This window comes from Microtus oregoni, unplaced genomic scaffold (genome assembly GCF_018167655.1).
Source record: "Microtus oregoni isolate MIOR12 unplaced genomic scaffold, Mior012 000028F_ref0000031, whole genome shotgun sequence".
In the NCBI taxonomy this organism is placed as follows: domain Eukaryota; kingdom Metazoa; phylum Chordata; class Mammalia; order Rodentia; family Cricetidae; genus Microtus; species Microtus oregoni.
In genome coordinates, this window is record NW_024543087.1 from 13355546 (window position 1) to 13381657 (window position 26112).

At 54.5% G+C, this 26112-nt stretch overlaps 1 protein-coding gene across 2 annotated transcripts; it reads right to left on the reverse strand.

The window, feature by feature from the left end:
- Nucleotides 1-100: 100 nt before the first annotated feature.
- On the reverse strand, nt 101-19708 carry Als2cl (ALS2 C-terminal like). Of its 2 annotated transcripts, none has more exons than XM_041677520.1 (26): nt 19626-19708; nt 16103-16228; nt 15279-15477; nt 14918-14983; nt 14441-14606; nt 13902-14033; nt 12472-12591; nt 11252-11310; nt 11040-11106; nt 10522-10718; nt 10095-10160; nt 9642-9740; nt 9383-9544; nt 9012-9123; nt 8070-8147; nt 7347-7477; nt 6068-6241; nt 5861-5957; nt 5542-5699; nt 4995-5060; nt 4459-4632; nt 3805-3847; nt 3015-3076; nt 2751-2900; nt 2474-2570; nt 101-2154 (listed from the first exon to the last, which is right to left on the reverse strand). In XM_041677520.1, the coding sequence occupies exons 2-26, from the start codon at nt 16203-16205 to the stop codon at nt 2074-2076; spliced, it is 2859 nt and encodes a 952-aa protein (XP_041533454.1). In that variant the 5' UTR covers nt 16206-16228; nt 19626-19708; the 3' UTR covers nt 101-2073. The 2 variants fall into 2 exon arrangements, with proteins under 2 accessions (XP_041533454.1, XP_041533455.1); XM_041677521.1 differs by lacking the exon at nt 19626-19708 and adding an exon at nt 16955-17054.
- Nucleotides 19709-26112: the final 6404 nt, after the last annotated feature.

Consider the following 26112-nt stretch of genomic DNA (forward strand, 5'->3'; position numbering starts at 1 on the left):
TACCCCCAAAAATAAGGTAGAGAATGATCAAGGAAGACGCTTTATATTAGCTCTTGCTTTTATACATGCACACATACATACATACACACACACACAAAGATGAAATGGATTTATTAAAAATCCCAAATAAGTTGACTGTAACTGTGACCATCCCCAGAGGGGCAGCTAGCAAAATATCAAACCATTATGAGGCAGGAGGGGAAATGGAGAAGGCCGGCATAGATGTAAGAGACGCTAACCACACCATGTCCCATCTTTCAGTCTTCCCTCCGGACTCCAGGTCTACTTTCTAGGAAGTCACAAAGTGAGGTGGAGTGACATCTGGCCTACGGATTGGGGTCTCTTATGGCAGTAAGGGTACTGATGACAGCAAGCAACCGTGACCTCCCAAGACTGCCCTCTTGCGTGGCTCACATGTCAAAAGCCAGGAGGTGTTCTAGGCTGGACAGTTAAAGGCTATAAAAGAATCCATCACCGAGATTGCCCCACCAGCCTCCGGATGCACCAGATGTGGGTGACTGACTGGTACCCACTTGCACTGTCGGTCTTTTTTCCTCCTGCATCCTCCTCCACGCTGATTTTATCCTAAGGGTCTGCTACAGCCCTGGCTGCTCCTGGAACCTCCCATGACACTGTGGAAACCCTGTGGACCCACAAGGACCAGAGGCCCAGGTTCAGTTAGTGTTGGAAGCAGAAGAGTGAGTGGCAGGGTTTTGTCAACAGCTGGACCGAGTCACAGGCACTTGGGGCTGCCTTTGAGGGAGGGGCCTCCATCAACGTGACCTTTCCAAGGACCTTCCTGGAGACACAAGTTCCTGAGAGAACTCAAGCCCAGGCCCTATGTTCACAGTGGAACATTTGGTGGATCCAGTCGGAGACGGCAGTGAAGGAGAACAACAGCCTCTCTTCACACAGTGCTCACACTTTCTGACGGGCTCTGAAGGTGGTCCTCCCTGAGTAGTGCTCACAAGGTGGTCCTCCCTGAGTAGTGCTCACACTTTCTGAGAGGCTCTGGAAGTGATCCTCCCTGAGGAGTGTTCACACTTTCTGAGAGGCTCTGAAGGTGATCCTCCCTGAGGAGTGCTCACACTTTCTGAGAGGCTCTGAAGGTGGTCCTCCCTGATGCTTCCAGGGGCCTCAGCCCTGGCCTTGGGTGTGTACCTTCCTTTCTCAATGTCTCCCTTGCCTCTTCCCACCCAGGCTGAATTCCCAGAGCTATACACAATGACCCAGAGCCCAGCACTGTGCCCAGCCTCGCCTATGGTCCTGAGCCAGAGATGTTCATGTCAGGGCACTAGCAAGTCTCTAATATCCCTGCTGTTCCTGCCACAGAGAGGCCAGTGTCTCAGGTATGTCATTTATGGTCACCTGCAGTCTGCTGGCAAGCGAGGCCAGGTGAGTGACTGCTGACGTCTACGTCCCATGCCTTTGCCAAGAGCAGGGCCTGCCAGAGGCAACTAGGCAGCTTGTCACAGAGCTGAGGTGTTCCTGCCACAGGGTCCTCCTGTGAGGCCAGCTGAAGCCTGAAGCCCAGCAGAGGAGGAGGCAGGTCCCCAGGCCCTGGGAACTCATGGGAAAAGGAATGAACAGACAGCCTTCTGCTGCTTGGGACCTTCTAGACAGGAGCAGAGAAACAGAAATGAGATGAACAGTAACGTAAGAATTTCCATTTCAGTCCAAAGAACGGGATGAAGCCAGACCTTGGGGAACGGCTGCAGCGCTCAGTGAACTGGTCTGGCAGAATGCTGGAATCATCTCCACCATCACGGGCATGCAGTCCGGAGACTGACAGCTACTGAGCAAGGGCGGAGGCAGGGTGAAGCTGGGGCTCTCACCCAAGATGGTGCTACATCCAGGGACAAGATGATCAAAGCCCAGACCAGAGGCCAACAGAGAGCTATCAGCTATGGGTTAATACTGCAGCAGCTGAGTGTGTCCCTGTAGGAAGCAAAACACCATCTCTACAGCCTGCCTCGACCCAGGCAATGGGAGGCAGGTGGGTAGTGCTTGCTCCACCAAAGTCCACGGCAGCCACGTGGCCCCTAGCTTTGCACTTGACCCAGAGTGGTCATGTCACCAGAGTTCCCTAGAGTTCCAGTGGCCAGGCAGGTGGTGCAGCCGCACGTCTTCCTTCCGGATGTGCTCATAACAGGACTGGGGGAGAGATAAGCAAGGTTGGAACTTGCTGGCAGACCTGCTCCCCACTATACACATGGCCTTAGGCTCCCGAGAGCCATCACCCCACCCCCCTGTGCGCACACTGTTCCAGTTAGGCCCAGCTGTCAGCCGGATTCTGCAGAGGCTTTTCCTCTGCACGCTGCTTGGAGCTGCAGCCGGAAGGTCCGTGCAGCCCATCTGCCCTGTGAACAGCACCAGAGACCCCTCCCATGGAGACACATACAGTGAACCCTTTCTACCACGGTGTTGGGGGGCAGGGAGACATTTCCTTGGGCTCCCAGCCCTGGTCCCTCACCTCCAAGGCTGTGAGCAGGAAGTCATGGAGGCCCCCTGTGTGGATGGGGTCCATCATGTCACGGATCAGGTGGATCTCAGCTCCCAGATGCTGGATTCTAGAGAAAGTACCATGACAACAAGGAAGAGAAGAGGGGCATTACAGATACCCCACAGCTGGGGGAGCAGCCCTGGCCGAGAGGGCTAGACACCTCTGGAATGGCCCCAGCTCTGTCCTGTGTGTGGTGTAGACAGGGTGGGAACGAGTCTCACATCCATCCACCCTGCTCCCCACTCACCGGGCTCGTGACACCACATAAATAAGCAGAGGCAGGAGGTCATCCATAGGGAGTTTGTGTTCCCGGCCCAGCACCCGAGACACCGTGGTCTCAATTTCCCCATAGGTCTTCTCCAGCACCTCCAGCTTCTCGCGAGGGTCCACCGTGGTGCTGTAAGGAGGGTGTAGCTCCTGGTCAGAAGGGACAGCACTCCCGTGCCCTTACATACCGCCACCACCACCATACACACACACCCCACACCCCCAAACCTGGGCAGACACTCACATGATCTTCTGCAGACACTCCGTGGCTGACAGGAAACACTTGTCCCGGACAAGAGAATATCTCTGTAAAGGTGAATAGGAGGGTAAAACAGGGATCCAGCGTGGCATGCTCATCCCCAGGGTCCCTTGCCACCCACACCTGCCCCATTGCTGACTTAAGTACGGCCCTGCACTATGGCTAAGTGGTCCAGGGCAGGCCCACGGCTTCACTGTGAGCTTCACTTTACACAGCTATAAAACTGGGGGACGAGGCTCCAAGAGGTTGAGAGGACCAAGATGGACAGACAAAAACAATCATTCGAACAGCCAAGGTCACTTGGTGACACACAGCTCCAAAGCTGATGTCAATGGTCCCCAGACCCAAGGACTTGCTGAAACTCAGGTTTCTGAGTTGACCCTTGTTTTTTGCCTTTATGGACATAAGGTAAGACCGTGAATATGAGTAGCTGGTAGATTTTGTCTAGCATTGCAAAAAACTGTGGAGTGGAGCCCAAGAATCTCCTTCCCTAGGAGGCTCCAGAGAGTCCTGAGACAGCCAGGGGCCTCACGTGCCCTTGACCTGTCTTATGAGGTGGGTCTGGTGGAACTCTATTTACACAGGAAAAAACTGGCACTCAGAGCTCAGGTAAGCTACCCACAGTCCCAGCCAAAAGGAAGAGCCTGTAGTATGGGAGTCACTTGGGACAGGAAGGAAGCCTAGGGTCTCCTCCCTCACCTGCCTCTCCCCAGGCAATCCTGACTCAGAAGCTCCAGGCTCCTCCTCCCAGGCAAGCAGAGCCCTGCCCTCTCACCTGATTGCTTGTCAGCCAGAGGTCCTTGAGGGGCCACAGGTGCCTGAAATTGGGAGACAGATGGGAGACTTTGCAAGTCTGAGCTCAGAGGACGGGCCCTATTTCTGTGTCCCTCCCAGGAAGGCTAAACACGCAATAGGAAGGAACCTCAGGTAAATACACACAGCCTGAGGCCAGGGGAAGCCACATGGTCCTGAAGGAAGTGATCTTCCACTGCTGTGTGACAAAGGGGCCCTGGGCTTTGGAGGAGAGTGGGAGATCCCAGCAGGGCCAACCAAGCACCTGGGACATGCACGTGTCAGGGGGGCACTGAGGAAGAAGAATGTGTTAGAGGCAGTAGGGGTGGGGGAGAGCAAGAGAGGCACCATACTCTAGCAACTGAAAGCATTGAAAGTAAGATATTCAAAAGGAAAGAAAGGTAAAAAGGCCACAAGGCAAAATGTAGATGAACAGAAAAAGATTAAGTTATAAGAGCTAGCAAGAAACAAGTCCAAGCTAAGGCTGAGTGTTTATAACTAACAATAAGTCTCTGTGTCATGAGTTGGGAGCTGGTTGGTGGCCCTGGTCCACCTCACAGTTGAGGCTGGGTAGAACTGCCTGCTCCCCTAGATCTCTGGCTGAGCGAGCGAGCAAGCGAGCGAGCGAGAAGCTTACTTCTGCACATCCAGGAACTCCAGCAGCTTTGTGTCGGGAAACAGGCTGAGGTTGGTGATACCCTGACTGTACAAGCCGTCCTCTCTCTCATGAAGAAGCAGGTAGAGTGTGAAGAGTTCTGAGTAGAAGCTGGGCAAGATGAGGGGCAGCAACAGCCCATGCACCTGCAAGTCCCTGAGGGGCCAGAATGGGTGGGAGACACTGCTGCCAGGGCCACCTCTGCATCTGCAGAACCAGCCGGGGTCTGTCTCGGGGACAGCTAACTCCTGCTCTATGTGGCTTTAGGTTCATCTCCACACCTCAGCCTTGCAGTACACAGGAAGGAGGAAGCCACTGGTAACTGTTTCCCCCTCTGCCCAACTCAAAGATGAGGCTGGAAGGGCACATTTAAGACAAAGATCCCAGGACCAAGGTCATGGGTCCCTGTGATGTATAACAGTGCACCATGCCTGGTGAATAGAATACACGCCCAGTGCTTTACAAAGAAGCATCGCCACCCAGACGGAGGCCCCAGATACAAAGGCCTGGCCAGGTACCTTGTCTCCACGTCCTCCTCCTGCAGGGTCTGGCCCTGGCGCTGTAAGGCAACCTTCAGCAGACCTCTGCAAGCCAATTAGGAGAGCGTAATGTGCTGATGCTCACAGAAACAGAATTCCACCCTCCCAGTCATCAAAATGGAGAGCAGAGTTCTCCTAGAACTGGCCGCCTCGATCTGGATGGGATGCCTTCCGAGTCTAGCCTTTCCTGCCGCTGGGAGTCCAAGGCTGGAGCTTCAGTGTAAGCGCTGGAGGGCGCTGGCACTCTAGTGGCAGCTGAAGCCCTATAGCTAATGCTCATAGGATCTAGGCTCTAGCTGGGACAGGATAGACAGATCTTGAAACCACCCTCAGCCTGCAGCAGGGGTAGAGTTCTTATGGGGTCAGGGGTGTGCCCGGACTAGACAGGGATTGGCCCCTGGCCAGGAGCTGTTGGAAGCCCTTGTTGACATCTCTGACACCCCTGGTCCTGTACTGAGCAAGCCTTTGGAAAGGGCAATCCTGGCCAGTGCTGAGGCCGTGCGCGTCACCCTGTGCACAGGCTCACCTGTAGGCAGCCCAAAGCTCCTGGGCATGCAGCTTCACCTCCTCCTGGGCCATCCCCTGTAGGTGTTTGTTGGCTCCTATGCCTGAATATGTAGCCTGGAAGGTCAGCATCAGGGTACGGAGTAACTTCCCCAGCGGGTGTCGGGGATTGCTCAGAGCCTAGGCCCGGGGAAGACAACAGGGATGCTCAGAGCCGGGATGTGGAGTCCAGGGAGCCCAGACCAGCCTCCCAGACCGGGAACACTGAGGCCCTCTGAGGACCAGGAGCACCATGGGCCTGTCCCCTCCAGTTAGCACCATGCCCCCGCCTGGACCCTCACCTTCCTGAGGTACTGCTGCAGGGCCTGGGGCTCGCGGTGCTGCAGCAGCTCCTTCAGGATATCTTCCATGCTGCCCGCACAGTCCTTGGGGTGGCTCCTGGGGCACCATGCACAGTGTCCCTCACCCAGCCCTGAGCCAGCACCCATCCCCAGCAGCTTCCCTAACCCCTCTCTGACCTGCAGGGACACCCCGAGGGCCAAGCTCACCTGTCACAGCACAGGTACTCCTGGGGTTCACGGAGCTCCCTGGAGCTCTGCACATGGAAGCCCAGCAGGGCTTCCTGCAGTTCCCCAGGACAGCCTGACCGCACGAAGTCCTGGAAGGGTCTGTAGACTCCTTGCCAGCGGCTCTCCACAGGGAAGGCACCCAGCCCCAGCTGTCTGTGATTGGGGAACAGCAAGAAATGTGGAAGACAAGGGCAAGTCAGCAAGCCCCTGGGGCAGGCAGGGTTGGTGGGACCAGCCTGGCCTGGAGTCAGGTCCCAGGAAGGGGGCAGGATGGAGAATGCAGACAGAGTTGACCTCCAAGACAAGTAGAAGAGAAAAACGAGGCAGAGGGTCACGGGCGTGTGTTGAAACAGAGGAGAGACAGGGTACCTTGTCTGCAAAAGGCCTCGGGAGCTGGAGGCCAAATCCAGACAGTAGGTCTTGGATCAAGACAGACCAGTGCCTGAAAGTCCAGGATTTCCCTGTTTTTCGCTCCGTCCTGCCCTCTCCCATCGCCTCCCTGCGGAGGGTCCTGCCTTGCCCACAGGCTGAGTGAGACCCAACTCTAAGTCTAACAGGCAGCGTCTCACAAAGGGAACCCTGTCGTGCCGTCAACTCACAGGGACCACACCTGCACCCACGACCACCGCCTCTACCAGCTCCTACTATGAGAAGCCACATGCGGGGACGATAGGTAAATGAGTCCGCTGGACCCCTTCCCGACCACTGAAACTCCATCTGGGACCATTTTCCATTATTCTTCCTTCAACACACCCAGATTCTCAACAAATATGGCAAGAGTGACTTTGAAAACTATGAGTTTCCAATAGGGGCTTCTGCTTTCGTGGGAAAATAATCGTCTCCCCCTTGTGGAGGAGAGAGTTTCCTTCCTTCTTCATTTTGGTCGCCCCAGAAGTCAGAGCCAGGAAGAGGTACTATCTGTAACCGCGTGTCTATCTCTTTCTTTTAAGATCCACTCACAATTTTATTTTCCGTTTTTTTCCTTGTGTGTTTGACTTAGAAGCTATCTTGAAGAGAAATGTATAGTTCAATGAAAACAATAAAAAAGAAAAGAAAAGCTAAAACCAGGATCAAAGTGAGACTTACAAATCCTATTTTTCTTCCAGTTTATGTATGGCAGTACATTCACCTAGCCCTAGACTTCAAGAGTCTCTGGCTGGAAGACCTGGGGTTCTGGACTCTGGTAAAAGGCCTCCACTGAGCCCTGGGACCTTAGGTGGGAAAGAGATACACACTGCCAAATAGGCTGGGCTCTCACCTCTTGCGTGTGCTGCTTGGGTTGGGCGGGAGAGCAGCTGTGTCCAGCACTCCCTGTGTGTACAGTCCTTTATCTGTCCCACTGCTGAAGGAACCATCCAAGGTGAAACCATTGGGGAAGGTGACCTTGCCCTGGGAGCAAAAAGGGAAGACAGGTATAACTGTGTGCCCAGCGAGCTGTGCCAGCCAAGTGTGTCAATGTTGACCCACTTGGGTCAGATGGAAATGTCCAACCATGAGTTCCACCTATCCATTCAAGGTGCTGGAATATTCTAGAAGTCTCACCCCCCTCTGTTGAGAGGCTAGGGATCTAGAGGGGCAATTTCTTGCTGTGCGGAGTTGCTCCATCCTTCTACATCCAAACTGTCCCCCAGGTTCCCAAAGGACCCAACATGGACCCAACTGCCTTTTGCCACATCAACTTGAGCAGGAAGAAAGAACTGTTACCCCAGGGACAGCTGCCAAAGGCTCGGGTGGTGACGGCTGTGTAAGGGCACAGCATGGACACAGCCAGCCTGTGCCCTCTGGGCATGAGGCAAATCCTCCAGTCCCGTGTCACCTTGTTCTGCTAAGTCAGTACCACACACAGCATGGCAAGGACATGGGACCCCTTGGACACCACGGAGGCGGGAGGGGTGTTCTCCAGCTGTCCATTCTTTACCTTCATCCTCAGCTCTAAGCCCTGGCTTTATGGGGTGGGATGGGAGATGCGGATGGCTCTCACCTTCCCTAGGAGCGTCAGGTCCCTGGTGAAAGTACCCTCGTACAGAGAGTCATCTTCACACAGCAGGATGCCTGGGCCCTTGAAAGGAAGTGAGAAAAGAGAAAGGGAGGTGAGTTTGGACAGAAAACCAGGATGGTTGGGCACTGACCCACAAGACCAAGAGCATCCAAGCTCTGGCACCGCCCTCCCCAGATGTGCTGAGTCCCATGAACCCCACCCCTTGTGTCCCCTAGTTAGCCCTCAGATGAGATTCCTCCATAGGAAGTGCTGGCTGCCTCTGCTTCCCTGTTACTGCCCTGGATCCTCAAGGCCAATCAAGTCCCCTTTCTACTGCACCTGCCAGGAAACCCAGACAAGTTCATTTTCAACTTGTTTCTGACTCTAGTTTGTGGGCCTATGCTTGCCTTTCCTTCCCCTTGAGGTCTCCTTCGGTTCCTTACAGAACTAGGTGGGGTCTAAACAAACAACCCACAAAACCGTGCATAGCTTTTGGCCAGAGCCCCACCAGGCGTCAAGCCCCTGGCCAGCAGGGAGGCAGAAGGTAAGAGCTGGGAAACTAGGGTTTGATCTCGGTCTCAGCAGGATGTGAAGTTGGGCAGGTTCTCTGATGCCGTTAATAAACATGCCATTCATACGCTAAGAACAATGGCACCAATGGCAGGAGTCACACAAGGACCCCAGAGGGATGATGGAGATTCCCGTGCGGGCCAGTGAGGAGGCCTATGGATGCCACTAGCTCACCAATGACACCCTTGGTTCTTCCTAGCTGATGTGTACAATAAGCATGGTTGACCCGAGCTGAAGATAAGGGAAGCGGGGCTAAAAGGCCTGGATCCTGCCAAAGTCAGGGTAGACGGGTGGAGGAGCTGAGCGTCCCTTGCCATCCATTCCGCTTGTCTTTAATTCAGCTACAGACTGCCCAGGGAAGGGGCTACCACTCACGGCCATCTTGTCCCCTTGGAATGTGCCTTGATAGCAGACGCCTGCCTGGGTGACCACGACCCCAGGGCCATGATGCTGGTCAGCCTGCCACATGCCAATGTAGCGCTCACCCCTAAGGGAAGAGGGCATGAGAAGGGGCTCAGATCGGTTCCCTTGTGCCTTCTGGATGCTCTGCTGGCAGGGACTTCGGGGAGGCAGGGGGTGACAGGAGAAAATGAAGTCAGAAACCCAAGGAGAACAGAAGGACAGAGAAGGGAATCCTCCTTAGGAGAAGGCATGGTGGGTGGAGCCCCCTAGAGGTAGAGGGAAGTACCACGGAGGCAGGCACCTGGGACAGAACAAGGCTGAGGGGTCTCTCTGCCAGCACTCACCTCTCGCTGTTGTCCTCAACGCCATAACCACTCCTCTGGCCTCTCTCCCAGTGGCCCGTGTACCTGAAGGGCTGGGAGGCCTGCGGGGCACTGTCAAGGACACCAAATCCATGCCGAAGGCCAGCCTGAAAATAGCCCTTGTACACCTCGTCAGTGCCGTACCTGGAGAGATTCGCCAACAGTCGGCTCCACCTTGAGGAGCGCAGTCTAGAGGATGTCCCGCCCCGCTCTTCTTCCCCACAGGTCAAAGGTCACTTACTCACAGATGCCATAGCCACACATGCTGCCTTCCCTCCAGTGGCACTTGTAACAGTCAAACTTGTCCTCAGAGGCCTGGGGCACCAGGCAGATGCCAAAGCTGACCGTGTGGTTGGGTGGGATCAGAGGTGAGTATCCAGGCCACTTGCCCAATCAGAAGCCCCTGCCACATCCCTCCATGCTACCCAGTTGTCCTTGTCCCCCAGGAGTCCCTCAGAAAGCACAGATCTCAGAGTCCCCTTGCAGAAACCCTCAGGACAGCCCTCCCCACTCCTATGGGAAGCCAGTCTCAGGCCGAGACCCACATTCCTATTCTAGCTAGGTCTCCCTTCTGTGGGGAGAGGAGCTGAGCTACCTGCCCACTCCTGTTTGAGGTCTGGGGATTCGGGGCTACCCAATGTACGACAGCTCCTCTGATTGCCCCATATGCCAGCATCTGCCCAGTCAGCCTTACCCATGCTCCAGGCCCTGGCAGAAATCCCCCACGTGGTTCCGCCCATCTGGCCACTTCAGGGTTCCCCTGGAACGCAGGTGAGGTCTACATCAGGCCATTAGACCCATCCCAGACAGCTGCACCCCCAGACTCTCGGCGTCCTCCCTCCCTCCCTCTACCCTAGGGTCTTCCAACTAGACTTTCTGCTCACCTAGTCCTCACTTGAGCACTGAAATCCCTCACAGAACCCCCCACCTCCTGCGCCAGCAGCCTTGGGGGGCATTGGGTACTCTCGGCACCTCCCATGGGGAGAATCCTGGAAACATCTACGTTCCTCTTGAGCCACAGGAGGTAAATGCCAAGCTTGAGAAAACTCCTAGTTGATGGAGTGTCTAGTCTACTCCCTTCTGATGACCAGCTGGAAGTGCACACAGGAATGGTGACTCACTTGCCGTGGGGCTTGGCCCGACACCAATCACCCTCATAGGTAGCCTGGTAGAGCCGGCCCTCGCGGCGGAAAGTATAGGCCACACAGCGGCAGTCAGGGGGTACAGCTGACTCCGGGCCTAACCCCAGCACAGGGAAGTCCTTCTTGCCACGCAGGGCCTGGCACACAGCATGGGTCACTTTCCACCGCCAGACAACCTGGTGGGGACAGGAAGGCAGTGAATATGTCATTGTTGCCACAGGTAACTCTGTCCCCAAGTACACTGCCCCTCTCTGGTGTGGATCAGACCTGAGATCCTGTGCACAGTCCAGGGACTAGACAACCCAGAACGCTGCACAGGAGGGTGGGCACAGGCATGACTTGGGCGGCTACTTCAGTTAGGGAAATTCCTTTTCCTCTAACATCCTGACACTAAACCCTAGGCATACCCCTGCTGCCCTCCTGAGTCCTGTAGGACTGGCCCTCCACCCTCCCCGGCTTCTGACTTCATCCCCACCACATGCTTCAGCCTCACTCACCTGGCCCTGGGGGTCTCTGGTGCAGAAGGAGAACTCTTCTTCGGGTGTGAGGATGCGAAGCACACACCTAGGAAGACGGAGATGACCAGTGAGCCCCAGTCCTGTCTAGGGTTGTCAGTGGGGCTCAGGTGAGAGCCTGGGGGTGTGAGCAGGTACCATGGGGCAGGCACAGGGAGGGAAGTCCGGGGACACTGGCAGAGGAAGTCACTCACTTGTCTTGGCCAGGATCTACCCACACCAACTTCAGGTCAAAAGAGTGGCTATTGTGGCCCTGGAAGGAGATGAGTGTTATCCAGAGCTGTGCCTACAGACACCTACCCTGGGGACCCCCCCTCCCATGCCAGGGACGAGCATCAGCCCCATCCCCTTCAGCGGCAGCTTTTGTACCTTCGGAGCTGGCAAGGCACCTGGACAGGCCTCCCTTACCTCGTGTGGTTGCCAGGGTTTTCTTAGAAACACAGTCGGCCCCTGGTAGCCCCTCGCACCTGGGGACCGAGGCCGCCTGTAGAGCCTGACCCGTGTCCAGGTTCATGCGCCTATCTTCACACTCTCCACGCTGGAGCTGCCAGCTGTCCCTCCGTCACAGCCTCCTGAGCCTGCCCCAAGCTCTCCCCACTCCACCTTTCCTCATGGTGGTCCTCCTACCCTACGCTGAGCCTGACGGACGTCCCATCTGGAGCATCACCATCTCCCATTGGCCCAGCAGATCCTCACTTGACCAGGAAGTAGAAAAGATACAGGCCACAAGGGAATGGAGAGTTTATAAGACAGCAGAGCATCCCACAAAACGACAGCATGAGCAAAGGCCCAGCTTCCTCCTCCTTCTATCTCTCCCTCGGGTTGTTTGTGTTAGACATTTTGTAGCAGCAACAAGAAAAGGAACTCATACAAGCAGAGAAGGACTAGAAACATCTCCAATGAACAAACTGAGATGTCAGGAGAGGAGGGCACGGGAACAATCAGAGGAGTCACAGACACAATCAGAGGAGGCACAGACACAATCAGAGGAGGCACAGACACAATCAGAGGAGGCACAGACACAATCAGAGGGCACGGGAACTATCAGAGGAGGGCACAGACACAATCAGAGGAGGTACAGGCACAATCAGAGGAGGCACAGACACAATCAGAGGAGGCACAGACACAATCAGAGGAGGCAAAGACACAATCAGAGGAGGCACAGACACAATCAGAGGTGGACACACACCCCAAACCAAGCCACCATGCTGAGGCAGGGGAGACACAGCTATGAGCCCAAGCGCCAGGTGAGTTTGGTCAAAGTTGCTGGCTGTGGGACAAACCCTAAAGCCCACATCAGTCTTACACTTGACTTGCAAGCCTTGGCCTTTCCCCCTCCCCCAGTCTCTAAGCCTGTGGTTTGTTCAGTTTCTCACCTGATCCCAGAGCCCCACCTCACGATAACCCTTCTAACCTGTAGCAGAACAAGGGCATCATCAAAGAGCAGCACACGTTCAGCCCGTAGTGGGGTGACCACTACAGGGATGTCCTGGCTGTCCTGTAGGAGTCGGTGGGCAGGGGTACACAGCACATCCTGGTGGGACAAAGAGAGAGGCAAGAGTTAGGTGTCTAGTGTGTTTACACTGGAGGCTGATGGAAGCCCTGCAGGCCTTCCTGCGCCCCAGACACCTCCCAGAGACTATCCCAGCAGGCCTGGGGTAGTCCCCAGCTCGCTCGCTCTCTTCTCTCTTCTCTTTCTCTCTCTCTCTCTCTCTCTGTCTCTCTCTCTCTCTCTCTCACACACACACACACACACACACACACACACGCTCCAAGATGGGGGGGTCATCCCTGGGCTAGCCCAGAAGGACAGCACAGCTTCTCTCTCTGGGGCTTTCCTGGGTGTCTCCATACTGCATCCCTGTCACAGCCAGGGGGTTCCTGTTACCCTCACAACCAGTATGCTATCCCCTGTCTCCCATGGTTATTCTGGTCCTCTCTACTCCTGGTCCAAGCCTGCTATGTCTGTCTTCTGTGGACACGAGGACTCTCTTTCCTGAAGGGGCATTATATGTTGTGCTGGACAGTGTCAGGAATATGTAATTCATGACACCACCAGAAAGAAAGTCAGTTCTGCTGACCCAGCAGATGGCTACGGGTGACAGACAGCCACCAGGTTATATATAAGTCTTCTGTTGTTGAATGGGTGTGGGTTCAAGGTGGAAGAAGACTCGGAGGTACCTTAAGAAGGAAATAGCAAAAAAAGAAAAAGAAAAAAAAAACATAAAAAAAGCCGGGTGGTGGTGGTGCACACCTTTAATCCCAGCACTTGGGAGGCAGAGGCAGGTGAATCTCTGTGAATTAGAGACCAGCCTGGTCTACAAGAGCTAGTTCCAGGACAGGCACCAAAGTTGTCTTGAAAACAAAACAAAACAAAACAAAAAAAGAAGGAAATAGCTTTTCCAGCTGCAGGAGGATTCAGCCTCCGGGGACTGAGATTGCCTGGCCGATTTACCTTAGCTAATGGCTTCTTTATTGTTTTCCAATTTACACCTTAGCCAGTTGATTTCCATATCCCAAAACATCTTAATTAAGCTTCCAAAGGGATAATGACAAATGCAAATTCTTGATAAGGAATACTGGGATTTTCCCAGCCAAGTTTTACATAGGCTTTGCACCTTTAGGGAATTTTCAGATTTGCATTTGTTAAACAGAAGGTGCTGAAGACAAAGGGCAGATTAAGGCTGTGTGCCAACCTTCCGGAGCCAGCTGCAGCTGTGTAGGAGTTCCCCCCAACAGTCTTCCTTCCAGATGGGGAAACTGAGGCAGGAGCTGCTCACCCAGCACAGCCTCACAGCCAATGTGAAACCCCCTTCCTTGGCTGCCCCAAAGCCCCAGACTCACCCTCATCCGGCTGCTGAGACTATGCCACAGGGCCTGTGTGGTCACAGCCTGGTCCAAGGCCTGCCTCATGAAGGACTCCAGGTTCCCAAACAGAGTGACTGCATGCATCACCCGCTCCTGGGCTGGGTGGTGCTGTGGGAGGACAAGACAGGTGGGGAGGCTCTGAAGGTCTCGGCACCAGCCCTCATCCCCGTGGTGGTTATGAGGGCCCCAGCCTGGCCTAAGTTTAAACCACAGCTCACTTTTTCTCCCTGACTACTCTTTTGGGGACAGGGACATTTCAGTGACACCAATAGCATGGCCCTGGGTCATATGTCCTCACACCCAGTAGAAAGTCTATGTCTGCCCTTTGAGTGTCAACTGCCCCCATCAAGGAAGAGGCATGTGCCCAAAATTCCACAGAGCAGATGCATGCCCCCAGAACCCTCCGCAGAGCAAGGCTATGTTCTCTTGGGGCCCCTCCCTACTGTTTAACCCGGTCTCCCTGAGCCACGCTTCTCTCCACCAGCTCCTCCTTTACACACACCCATCCTACCAACCTCGTCAAGGGTGTCCCTGAGGCTCAGTAGGAGGAGCACATATTTCTGCACGTGCTGGGTGAGTGGCTGGCTGAGGGCCTGGCACAGCATGGTGCCCACCGAGCCCTCAGAGCCGGCCCAGGACAGCAGCTGCCGCAGGGTCTTCCGCTGGCTCCTCCAGTAGTCGCTGCATTTAGGAAGGGTCACGTACTACCTCCACCCCTTCCAGGCCCGCACCCACCTATCCCACCCTGTTCTAACCACGCTCCGGGCTCCCAGACCCAGGACCCCAGCCCTGTACCCCATTAGTCCAGCAAAACTTTGAGCTCTCTTTCTGGAGGTGTTGCAGCCACACCTTAGAGGAGACAGGGACACTGACTGCAGACACCAGAGTGGCAGGTGGACATGACACCTGCTCCTTTGGGGTGAGCTTTCTAAAATCCCCCTCTTCTAGACACCCACACACGTGGGAAACTACCATGGCAGCCCCAGGCTCACCTCCTCCTCTTTGAAACCTTCTTAAAGGCCTGCATCACCACACAGTCGGTATAGGACTTGATGTACCTATGGGGAACCCAAGATCACCTTGAAAGCCCAGCTCCCAACACACTCAGCCCCTGCCCTTTTGAGGTCCCAGATCCCACCCACAGAACCCTATGGCCCAGGCAATTCCTTGACACCCTCAAGCCCTGACTCAACAGTTGTATCTTATAGGCCTGATCCAGCTCTGACCCTGCTGCCAAGCCAACACCCGACCCAGAAACCCCACTCCAGGTGACGGTGACCCTTGACAGACCAAGTAGCGGAGGTAACACTTTGGCAGTGTGGCCAAGCCACAGACTGCCCCAGGGGGTCTTACTCCACGTGGGCCTGTAGGACATGGTCAGCGTTCTTCAGCAACAGCAGGGCCTCCAGACCCATGGAGGGTGGGTGGTACAGCCTCTGCCGCAGCGAATGCAGGCTTTGTTCTGTCACCTCCCATAACCGCTGGGTACTTTCATGCAACTGCTGCAGAAGTCGAAGGCACTCTCTGTCACAGGGGTCTGAGGGTTCGGGGTCTGTGGAAAGCACACCCTCCTTGAGCTGACATTGAGGAAAGATCCTGTAGCCCTGGGTGCTCAAGACAGTACCAGCACCCCTAGACTCTAGGGCCTAGGGCTCCTTAGGGGCAGGGCATGCTGGAGTAAAGGGCTGAACTCTGGAGTAAGCCTGGTTGTGCATATGCCTCCTACTTAACAGGACAACTCTAATTATCTTGGGGGAGCCAAGTTTCCTGGCTCCCCGATTCTCTGCCTCTTCTCTCTAGACCCAGAAGCAAACTGTGGAGTCTTCAGGGTCGGTCCCCAGCCACCTTACAGATGCACAGTGAGAAGAGGCGCTTGCCCAAGGTCACATGACAAGAAAGTGAAAGCCTTGTGTTCTGCCTTCTAGTCAGGCCTCCCCAAAGCACCACCAGGAACCCTGAGTGGAAGCAAGAATTGAGGCAAGCGGTATAGCTAGGCCTGTGGTCTTCAGAGGCCATTTGGGAAGGGACCCACCAGTTCCCTGTGACCAAGGCTTCAGCTCCATCAAGAGATGGCAGTATCAAGTGCCACCACTCCCACGTGAGGCTGAGAAAGCTGCCTCAGGATGTCTAACGAGGCAGGACTCTAATCCCTGGGGGCCACTGAGGGCCTGACTCACCAGCTAAGAGCAGCGGCTGGAGAATGAGACTGTTGGTGCGGGCAAGGGTAGTTGAGAAGACCTCCTCCAGCCGAAGCAGGTCTGCCTCCTCAGAACTACACATAGCCAGGGTGTGAGGCAGGGGGCCTATTGGAGAGAAAGGACACGGGACACAAGATAGGGTCACAAATATCCTCCCTAGTTCCCAGAAGCAAGTCCCATAACCATCCACATCAGACTCTCTTAGTCCAGCTTCTCTCAAAGAGGAGACCTCTTCTGGCCACTGACCTCTGTCCTGCTTCCTCATGGGGCCCTGGAATAGGAGAGCTGAAAACTACCAAGGAAGCATCCCTTTCCACCCAAGAGCATGTCTCCTTCAGCTCAGTTTGGTCTGTTCAAACACTGCCATGGGTCCCTGCACCTAGGGAGATGACTATCTAGTCATTCTTTGCCCTGGCCACCTTTCCACTGAAAGTTACCACTTGGGGACTGCGCAGTCATCAGGGAACCGGGACATGCATGCTATCGGAAGAGTTCAACAATATCATGATGGCCAGGCCCGGGTTCCTTGTCACTAGACAGAGCTGAGTAAGCCAGGAAGGACTTGAGGCAAGAGCCTCTGGAGGCTTCCTGCTGAAGCCACAATGGGGGGACAAAGATGAGCAGCATACCATGGTGGCAACGGCCTGAGGACCCAGCACTGGGGAGGCTGAGGCAGCAGGATCTTGCTGTAAATTTGAGGGCAGCCTGGGACCTTATCAGAAAGGAGGAGAGAGATGAGGAAAGAGGGGAAGAGGAGGACAGCATAGTACTGGGGAGACATAAAAGCAAAGGTTCATTGGAGTGTCAGTCCAGCTTGGGAGGACGGCCCACCTTCATTGGCCAGAAGACAAGCTTGAATTGGCTCCAGTCAACCTTGAAGACATGGAGGGCTTCAGAGCAAGGTAACATCAGACTCAGCAGGACAAACCTGATGATAGGTGGCAGATAGAGCCAGGAAATGAACAAGCTCAGCACGGGCAGGAGCCCATACCCTATATGTCTACCTCCCCCAACCAGACTAAGCTGGTACCACTCAGGAACAGGGTCACTGGGGCAGGCGGGCAGGCAGGTCAGCTGGAGCCTTGAACGGTTTTGCTCTAAATGAGGGATCTTCTAAGAAAGCAGCGATGCAGCATCCTGACATGAGGCAAGGGTAGAGAGGGAGCATGCTTGACCCCCCTCCATAGTGGGGCTCTCTGTGACCCTGGGCCCAGGAAAAGCCCCACCCAGCAACCCCTGCTACCCTCGTTTGGCAAGGATAATCATCTGTCCAAATGGCTGATCTGACAGATGCCTCAGGGTTGAGTTAAAGTGTCTTCACTCTGCCTAGCCCTTACACTCTGAAACACTTAGATTAGCAGACCTGGGTAAGGCAAGAGATGCCCTCAGGACAGTTGAGGATGGGCAGGGGACATCAGGCAGATCCCAGTAAATGGGAAGGGGATCAGTCTTCCTGAATCCACCCAAAAGATGCTACAGGGGCATCACAGATCTCTGGGAGAACCCAGGACTCCCAGAGAATTGGCTCCAGAATAGAGGAGGGCGGGAACCTCAGGACTCTGGCCCTGATCCTGGGCCAAGGCATTCCTGCCCCACCTTTCCTGCTGCCGTCTGTGTGGGGAGGGTGAGGCTGTGGGAAGGAGAGTCAGGAAAAGGAAACCATGGGACACCCAGCTGCACCCATCTTTGTTGACCGTTATTGGAGTCCCCTGCACACAAGTGGAAGAAGAGGAGAACAGATACAGAGCCTCTGGTTCAGTTCCCACTGACCAGGAGAGCCCAGCTGAGGGGTTACAGTGAGCTACATGACCCGGACCTCCCTGGCCCTCAACCATGCTTCCAGAAATTGACAGACTAGAAAGTCTATCACTGCAACCTTGAACTACCCTGGTACCCAGCCCACAACCTCGCCTGCTCACCAGAAGTGAGCATCTCGATCTGTTACATCACAGCGCACCCTCGTCCCTGGTCCTTTCTCAAATGGAGATCTAACTAGATACAAACACTTCAGACTACCATGGTTGCCCCTCAGAAGAACAAACTGTAGAGAGAAGCGTCTTTTGGCATAGAACCTGGGCATTAAGCTCCACATCCCCAGACATCCCAAAGCATAGACTAGACCTGAGCTGATCCTACGTACCCAGGTTAATAGTATAGTGACTAACTCCACAGTGCTTTCCAGGCCAGTGGTCCGGGAAGGATTTCCACCCCCAGGAAATCTCATCACCCAGAGGAAAAGGGAGAAATTAAGCAGAGACAGTGAAGGGAGTCTCAGAAAACTGCACTTGGTCCTGGGAGTCCGATGCAGGTCTGGGCTGGGAGTGTTTGCGAGTTGAGTTTGCAGGGAAGTGCAGTGTGGAATAACAGAGAACTCTCCCCCTAATCCTGGGCCCACCGTCCCCTCTAATCGAGGACAGGACACAGCCTTCTTAGAGTCTCCCTCTTGCCAACTCTGGGTTCCTTAGTGGCAGGCTGTGTGAAGGGAGAAACAGAGAGAGGCACAGACAGTCCAGGAAGCCAGAAGGAAGTGGTTCAGAGATGCTGGGTGACTCACAGAGGTAGGTACGCAGTGCATTCCCGAGGGCCCAGCCTCCTGTCTCACTCGAGGTAGACTGAATGCTCACAGATAGGGTGAGGCCAGACAAGTAAGTTGGGTCGTGCACAGGTGAGTCAGCTATTGTCCTTGTGGTCATCTGAACAGTAGTCTGACCTGCTCCCTTTACTCTGCATTCCTGGCCTCTGTCCACACCAGACTTTCCCTGAGCAGGGTCACTGGAGCCTTCTCCGCCCTCATCCAGCCCTGACCCCTCAGGCCCCTCAGCCGCACCCTAGTATGGCACTCACTCTGGTATTTCCTGGTCTGGACTGGCATGGACCTTATTTTTGCTGGGAGGCCTTTTCCTAGACCACGCTGGAGGCCCATTAATCAACCTACATACCCAGTGGGCTGCGGAGAGTGTCTGCCCCAAGGAAACAAGTGGGTAGAACAGTCGCACCTGCCCCTCCAGGTTTCAGGCCCAGCTCTGCCTCTCTAAGGGTCCAAGATTCTGGCCCTAGACACCTCCCAGTCTCTGCAGTAGTGTCTGGCCCAGCTTCCCCTTCCTCTGCCTTCCCTGGCGCAGTCCCGGGAGTTGTCCAAACTACTCTGCTCCAACCTTTGGGCATTTGTCTACGCTCCTCCCAAGCAAACAGCACCACCTTCTCGACTTCTCTGTCAGCCCTTCCGCCCTGACCAGCCAGGTCACCTCCTCCTGGCAGTCCCTCTTGGTGATACACTGGCACACCGGTCCTGGCTAGCGCTCCTCACTGCTGCGGGGGTTAGGACCCCGCGCGGCGTTCAAACAGGAGCCGGGTGGCCGAGGGAGAGGGAGGACGAAGCTAAGATCTCCGCCGAGACCGCAGATGGAGGTATCCGGACCATGGCAGCGGGAGCAGGCGAGAGCCCCCACCCGCCGCCGAGCTCGTGGAGCAGCGGACCCCGCCCACCGAAGCGCGCCCTTACCTGCGCCACGCGCCGCTGTGTCCCGACTGGCCGCGCAGCTCCGTGCCCCGCCGCCCTCCCTCTCCGCGCCCCGCCCCGGGGTGTTGCTCGCACGGGGGCGCCTCCGAGGAGGCGGGGCGCGGCCTCGGATAGTCCCCGCGCCAGTAACACTCTTCAGGCGCGTCTCCTGCCACCGCCGGACTGGAAAAGTTCTGCTCCGGCCGGCGTGCACCCCAGGAGCGCACCCTGGCTGTCAGTCGCCTCTCATCTTCCCCTCCCAGATCCGAGGACGGCGGGCGGTGCCTGAGGCCACCCGATTTTCTTGCCCACCGACTCTGACCGGACTGCAGCCTTGGAACCTTGCCGACCCCTTTTGGGTCATCGAGCCCCCATCCTCACTCCCACACCCCCGCGAAGGAATCCTTGGTATATTTGGGAAACTTGTTGCTTAGACCAATCGGCCATGATGACCCGCAGCCCCTAAGCTGGGCGTCGTTCGGTAGCAGCTACTGGCTGTGTGTGACCTTGAAGGAGGCCCCCTGCAGCCATTCCGGGTACAGCCTGAAGCTGGCCAGTTTCCTGTGCCAAAGCCTTCGACCTTGGAAAAAGCGGCGCAGTTCCAGACCAAACTCTTGGAAGGAGAAGGGATCATGGTCCAAACCTGTAACAAGAGGGCTGCTGTCTGGCTGCCGGGCTCCCTTTTTGGCCGGCAAGTGAGTCACCCCGGCACCTGCAGGGGCACCTGGCCTCAAGGGGCTGATTAGCCTGGCTGAGTTGGTTCTGACCCTTTCCAGTTTGAGCACAGAGGGAAGAAGCCTGGGAAAGAAACAGCTGTGAAAGAGAGTAAGGATGGCCCACCTGCCCCCGACCCAAGTCTTGGACGGCCTCCATCCATCTTGCCCGGAGGTAGAGGGGCGTCCAAGAAGAGACAACTCCAGGAAGGGGCCTGCCAACTTTAGCAGCCCTGACTCCCTTTGGTTGTTTTTTGGTGAGAACTTAAGTTCTGCCAAGCTGCCCTACAGTGCCAGGCTCAGAATTTGTTGCCCTGGGCCCCTACCACACAGGTGACACTCTCATTCACCCCCCTTTCCCACACTGCTCTACTCTAGGGTGTCCACCTCAGAAACCCTCCTCCAACCTCTTCTTCCCTCCCCATCTGCCCAAGACCTCTCCCTCTTTCCAACCTTTGCTTTCTTTTTTTTTTCTTTGAAATGCTTTTCAAAAGGTAAATACATTACAGGTTTCTCTTGTGTGTGTGTAAGATGTGTGTGTGTATGCACATGCACATGTGTGGCTGGATTTCCTCCGGTGCTGTCCCTTTTATTTCTGAGACAATCTCTCATTGGCCTTGACCTACCGCATTGGCTAGATTGACTGGCCAGTGACTATCGGGGCTCTGCCTGTCTCTGCTTCCCGGGTGACAGGATTACAAATGTTCACCACACACGGCTTTTTCACATGGGTTTTGGGGATGAAACTCAGGTCCTCATTCCTGCAAACAAGTACTTACTGTGCTTTCTGTCTTTCATATTTTTTTATGATTTATTTGTTTGCTTTATGTATGAGCGCTCTATCTACAGGCACGACTTTATGCCAGAAGAGGGCATCAGATCCCACTGTAGATGGTTGTGAGCCACGTGTGGGTGCTGGGAATTGAATTCAGGACTCTGGGACAGCAGTCATCTCTCTTAGCCGCTGAGCTATCTCTCCAGTCCCTCACCCCGAGTTTTGCCTTCTGCACCCTCTCCTGTGCCCCCGAGGGAGCCTCGTTCCCCAGAGCTCTACTTCTTTACCTCTGCCTTTTGCCTGCCTCTTTTTAACAGGCAGGGCAGCAGGCCATGAGCTAGAAAGAACCGGTCTGTGTCAGGTACCTCCAGGTCAGCCCTTTCCTTCTGTGGCCTCAGTTTCCCCATCTGCGCAAGTGTTTGAAGAGAGACCATACTGCCTGAGCAGTCTTCTTCACCAGATATGACTTCCTGGTCACAAACTTGCCCCTGCGTGTGGAAGACTATGGAGCTCTGGCCACCTCACAGGTATCAGCACTCCCTGTTTTCTGCCATATGTGGCAAGACGTGGCCAGCATCTCTGCCAGTTAGTCCTTGACTGCGGATCCGGTTCTGCCCCCTTGGTCTTTCTACCAAATCACAGGGATCTTGCTTCAGCTCCCCACAGACATAAACACGTCCTGTGCATACATGCAGTTCCACAGGTGAGAAATGAGCCAGTGAGCCTACTCAACTGGGCCGTATGGAAAGGTGGGGCCCCATTCCACGCAGCTCCTCGGTGGCAGCCCCATTTGTACATCCACCTCCAAGGACACAGACACACAGAGAGCAGCATGGGGAGTGCAATGCACTTCCCTGCACACCAGCGTCTTGGTACACAAGCTCCAGTAGTTCATGTACACACAAGTCTGTCCCAGGCTGGGCTCAGCCCTGAGCTATTCTGGGCAAGGCCCAGGGCCAACAACTTCAGGGACAGCCAGCTCCCAGCACACCCCAGCTGCTGTGTCACTGGCCCAGGCCTGCTGACTCCCACCCCCACCCCAGGCTAAGTCCATGGTGGCCTGGATCCTAGCCTGGCTCTGTGATTGGGCGGGTGGAGGGTTTTCCGTTCACTCCCCCTCAGCTTCTCCAAAGCTAAGCCTTGAGTTCCATTGTCTCAAACTCCAGGAGAGAAGTGGCCACACGGTCTCCTGGCCACTGCTCAGCTCCCTGCCCATAAGCTTCCAGCCCGGAGACCCTGGAGGCTGGATTGGGTCCCCACAGGAAACCCATAAGGTATAAAAATAGTTCAGGAAGGACAAGGAATTGTCTGGCTGCCAGCACTTATGCCACCACACAGGAAGGGGATTCTGTTTTCCAGGGAGCCAGAACTCCCCCACCCCAGCCTTCATGGGCCCAGCTGAGGGGCAGCTACCCGGGCATGTTGGAGGAGGGCTATAAGCTGCAGCAATACCAGAGAGTGGAGAGAGTCCTGGATCAGAGGCAGAGGACTGAGTCGGGAGTCGCAATTTTGGAGGCCTAATGCCGAAGGACACAGCTTCTCCCTAGGACTCCTCCCTCACGACAGAACCGGGTAGATCTGGCAAGATGACTTAGCCAGAAAGGGGAAGTGCTGTACATCCTGGCAACCTGAGTTCAGTCCCAGGAACCCATATAAAACTGCAAAGAGACAAACCACGGCACAAAATTGGCCTCTGACCTCCACAGGCACGCTGTGGCACTAGGCATTCTCGCCACCCACCCACCCACACATGCCCACACTAATAAAACTCAGGGCTGGAGGGCATGGTGGCACAGTCCTTTAACCTAGCACTCTGGAGGCAGAGGAAGGTAAATCTCTTTGAGTTTGAGGCCAGCCTGGTCTGCACAGCAAGCATCACGTCAGTCAGTGTCACGTGGCAAGACTATGTCTCACAGAAATAAAAGAGAGAGAGAGAGAGACAGAGAGAGAGAGAGAGAGAGAGAGAGAGAAAGGAAGGAAAGAAGGAAAGAAAAAAACAGGAGACAGTCAAAGCAAAGGCCAGCATTCTGGTAAGAATGTAAGTTTCATTTTCATTGAAAAACTGGAAACACACCAAATGCTAATGGTAAGGCACTGGTCAAGAGAGATACATGGTTTTGTTCTTACTCAATACACTGCATTATATAACCTTCAGCAATGACAATACAAATAAACTCTAGCATTTAGAGATGGTTTGTCAGGTCCCTATTTTACATAGAAGGACTTAAGGTTAGGTAAGCAGCAGGAGGGCTCCCAGAGACAGTATCCTAAACTTTTTGTGATATTGTTTTTTGCAACAGGTCTTATGGATTTCAGACTGGACTTGAACTTCTGATCCTCTCTCCACTTCCTAAGGGCTGTGTTTAAGCTTTTAAATATGTCAGATATTATATAAAAAAATAAAGCAATAATAAATGTAAATATATTCATATATGAAATATATTTTATATATAAATATATAAATTAAACCCATTTTTATATAAAAATAAAGCAAGAAATATAATTTGAAAGCTTAATTATTTAAATTCTCTTATATGAACTATGTTTTGTGAATTTGGACTAACTTATCCCTTTTTGCCAACTTCAGGGGGGAAAAATAAGAAAGAAAGACATAAATAAGCTTCCAAATGCTATCTCTTTTGTCTTTCTGTGTGGACTTGGTTGGCCCAGAACTCACCATGTAGACCGCAAACTTGCAGGTTCCTCCTGCCTCTGCCTCCTGAGTGCTAGATTATAGGTGTGTGGGCACCTCAGTCACCAGGTGGTATTTCTTATCAGTTCAAAGCTTTATAATTCTTTGGTTATTAAAACTTAAAACTACCATACTAAGACTTTTGAGATACCCTGTTATTCTAAGTCAATTAATTGGACTTTGAAATCAGTATGACAGTAGTGTGTGTGTGTGCGCGTGCGTGTGTGTGTACGCGTGTGTGCGTGCGTGCGTGCGTGCGTGTGTGTGTGTGTGTGTGTGTGTGATGGGAGGAAGAATCTAGGGGGCACCGGATAAAAAGGCTTGGATTCAGAGGCCTGTGAGATTAACAGGGATTCATCAGCTCTGTTCAAGACCCTTTCTGAGGTCAACCTGGGCTACAGAGTGGAGAGACCCTGCAGAGATGTAGCCTGCTTTTCTCCTCCCTCCATTTACTTTATTTTTAATTTTTGCAGGGCTGGTGATCGGACACGGTGCTTTATGTATGCCAGGCAAGTGCGCCGCCGCTGAGGTATAATGCTGGCTGACCCTACTTCTTGGTGGACAAACAAGACAATGGACTTTAATTTTTTAAATTTATTTACTTTATTTTATGTATGTGAATGTTTTGCCTGTATGTCCGCCACAGGCTTGTCGAGTTCCAGAGGGCGTATCAAGTCTCCCAGAACTGGAGTTACTGATGGTTGTGAGCCACCGTGTGGGTGCTAGGAATCGAACATGGGTCCTCTGCAAGAGCAACAAATGCCCTTAACCGCTGAGCCGTCTCTCCACCTCTCAGACAATGAACTTGGAGCAGCAGGTGGCAGGCCTATAGGGAGCAGTCCTCTGTGTGCTGCTAAGGTGGCTCAGCCTTCCAAGCCCACAGCCACAGTATCCTCCCCCCCCCACCCCCCCCACCCCCGTTAGCCCTGTGATAGCCTCTGGCTACTAGTTCCCTATCCAGTTCACCGGATCAAACCCAGTCCTGCCTCTCTAAGCACGTGCCATGAGGGTGATTATCCCCACCTCCCCAACCCCACCCCACCCCATCCCTGCCGTCAAAGCAGCTTTCTGTGGCCCTTCCGCTTGGCCTGCGGCTGAGACCTGAAAAAGTTGGAGGCAGAGACCTGTTGCTAGTGCTTTGGTTTTAGAAGCATTCCTGGGGGGAGGGGTTATCCTGTTGTGTTGGTTTGGGATTTTCTTTTGCTTCTTGCTTGCTTTGGAAGAAGTGAGCCCTAGATTTTGCCATCTACTTACTGTTGAGACTGTCTTTAATAGACCTCGCCTGAGCCTGTAGTCTTTCCCAAACAGCAGCCGTTTTCCTGCCTGCCCTGTCACCAGCAGCCCCTGAAGGACAGCTGGCCTTCTGCTCCACTTTGAGGCCTAACTCAGTCCTGATCTGTCAGTGGTACAGCCAGGATAGCACCCTCTGAGACTCAGTTGTGGGGTCCTTGCTGAGGTGTCTCCCCCACCCCCACCCCTTACACAGCCTGGACTGGCCTCCAGCCTCCGCTGCTGTTCTTGGTGAGAGGAAGATGCTGGGTCCTGCTTCTGCTAGCACTCAGGAGGCGGAGGACAGCCGGAAGAAGGAAGGAAAAGGGAGGAGTGAAGTGGGCCATAGGCTTCTCCAACCTCCAACTGCCCCACTCCCCCTCGGGCTCCCGCCCCTGCCTCGGGTCTTCACAGCTACTCAGAAACTCCATCCCCGAGTAATTATGTTCCCACAGTGTAGGGGACCAACTTCAAAGACTTGCTAGAGTCAAGACCCAGGCTCTAGGACAGTCAGCAGGGTCAGAAAATGCCCCTCTAGGGGTAGCTGACTTTATCCTGTGGAGCAGAAGCTACTGGATCCTTCCACAATGCCAACATCTGGCCATCCCTGGTTATCCATACCCCTCCCTCTCCCGCTCTGGTGTCCAGGGCGACCAGAGCTGCCTCTGGGCAGGATGCCAGTCCAGAAAGGCCAGGATATCCCTCAGTGCCTGTCACCATGGTAACATGCCCGCTCTGCCCCCTCCCAAGTCCGGTACCATTTTCCCCCTAAACTCAGGACGTCAGAATGGGAAGGGCCTTCTAGATCAGTCGATTCCAGCCCCGCCCCTTGTCCCAAGTGGAGAAACTGAGGCCCAAGAGGGAAGGGACTGGGGTGGGGGTGGGGTCTTGTTGATCAAGGGCCTACCCCCAACCCGTCCCTTTCTCCTGGCTTTCCTTTCTTCAGTGTCCTTGGAGTGGAGTGGGAGGTCCAAAAGTCCGATAGCCTGGGGGGGGGGGCGGTGCCACCCACACCTACCCTCACCCCAGCAGAGATGGCGC

What these genes read in the sequence shown, in the direction of transcription:
- Als2cl (XM_041677520.1), bottom strand. Translation starts at nt 16,205, where the DNA reads ATGTGTAGTTCTGAGGAGGCAGACCTGCTTCGGCTGGAGGAGGTCTTC. An exon ending in GTCTCAGCAGCCGGATGAGG is followed by an intron (nt 12,592 to 13,901) that starts GTGAGTCTGGGG and finishes TTGTCCCACCAG; the next exon opens with GATGTGCTGTGTACCCCTGC. An exon ending in TGCAGCAGTACCTCAGGAAG is followed by an intron (nt 5,700 to 5,860) that starts GTGAGGGTCCAG and finishes CCCCGGGCCTAG; the next exon opens with GCTCTGAGCAATCCCCGACA.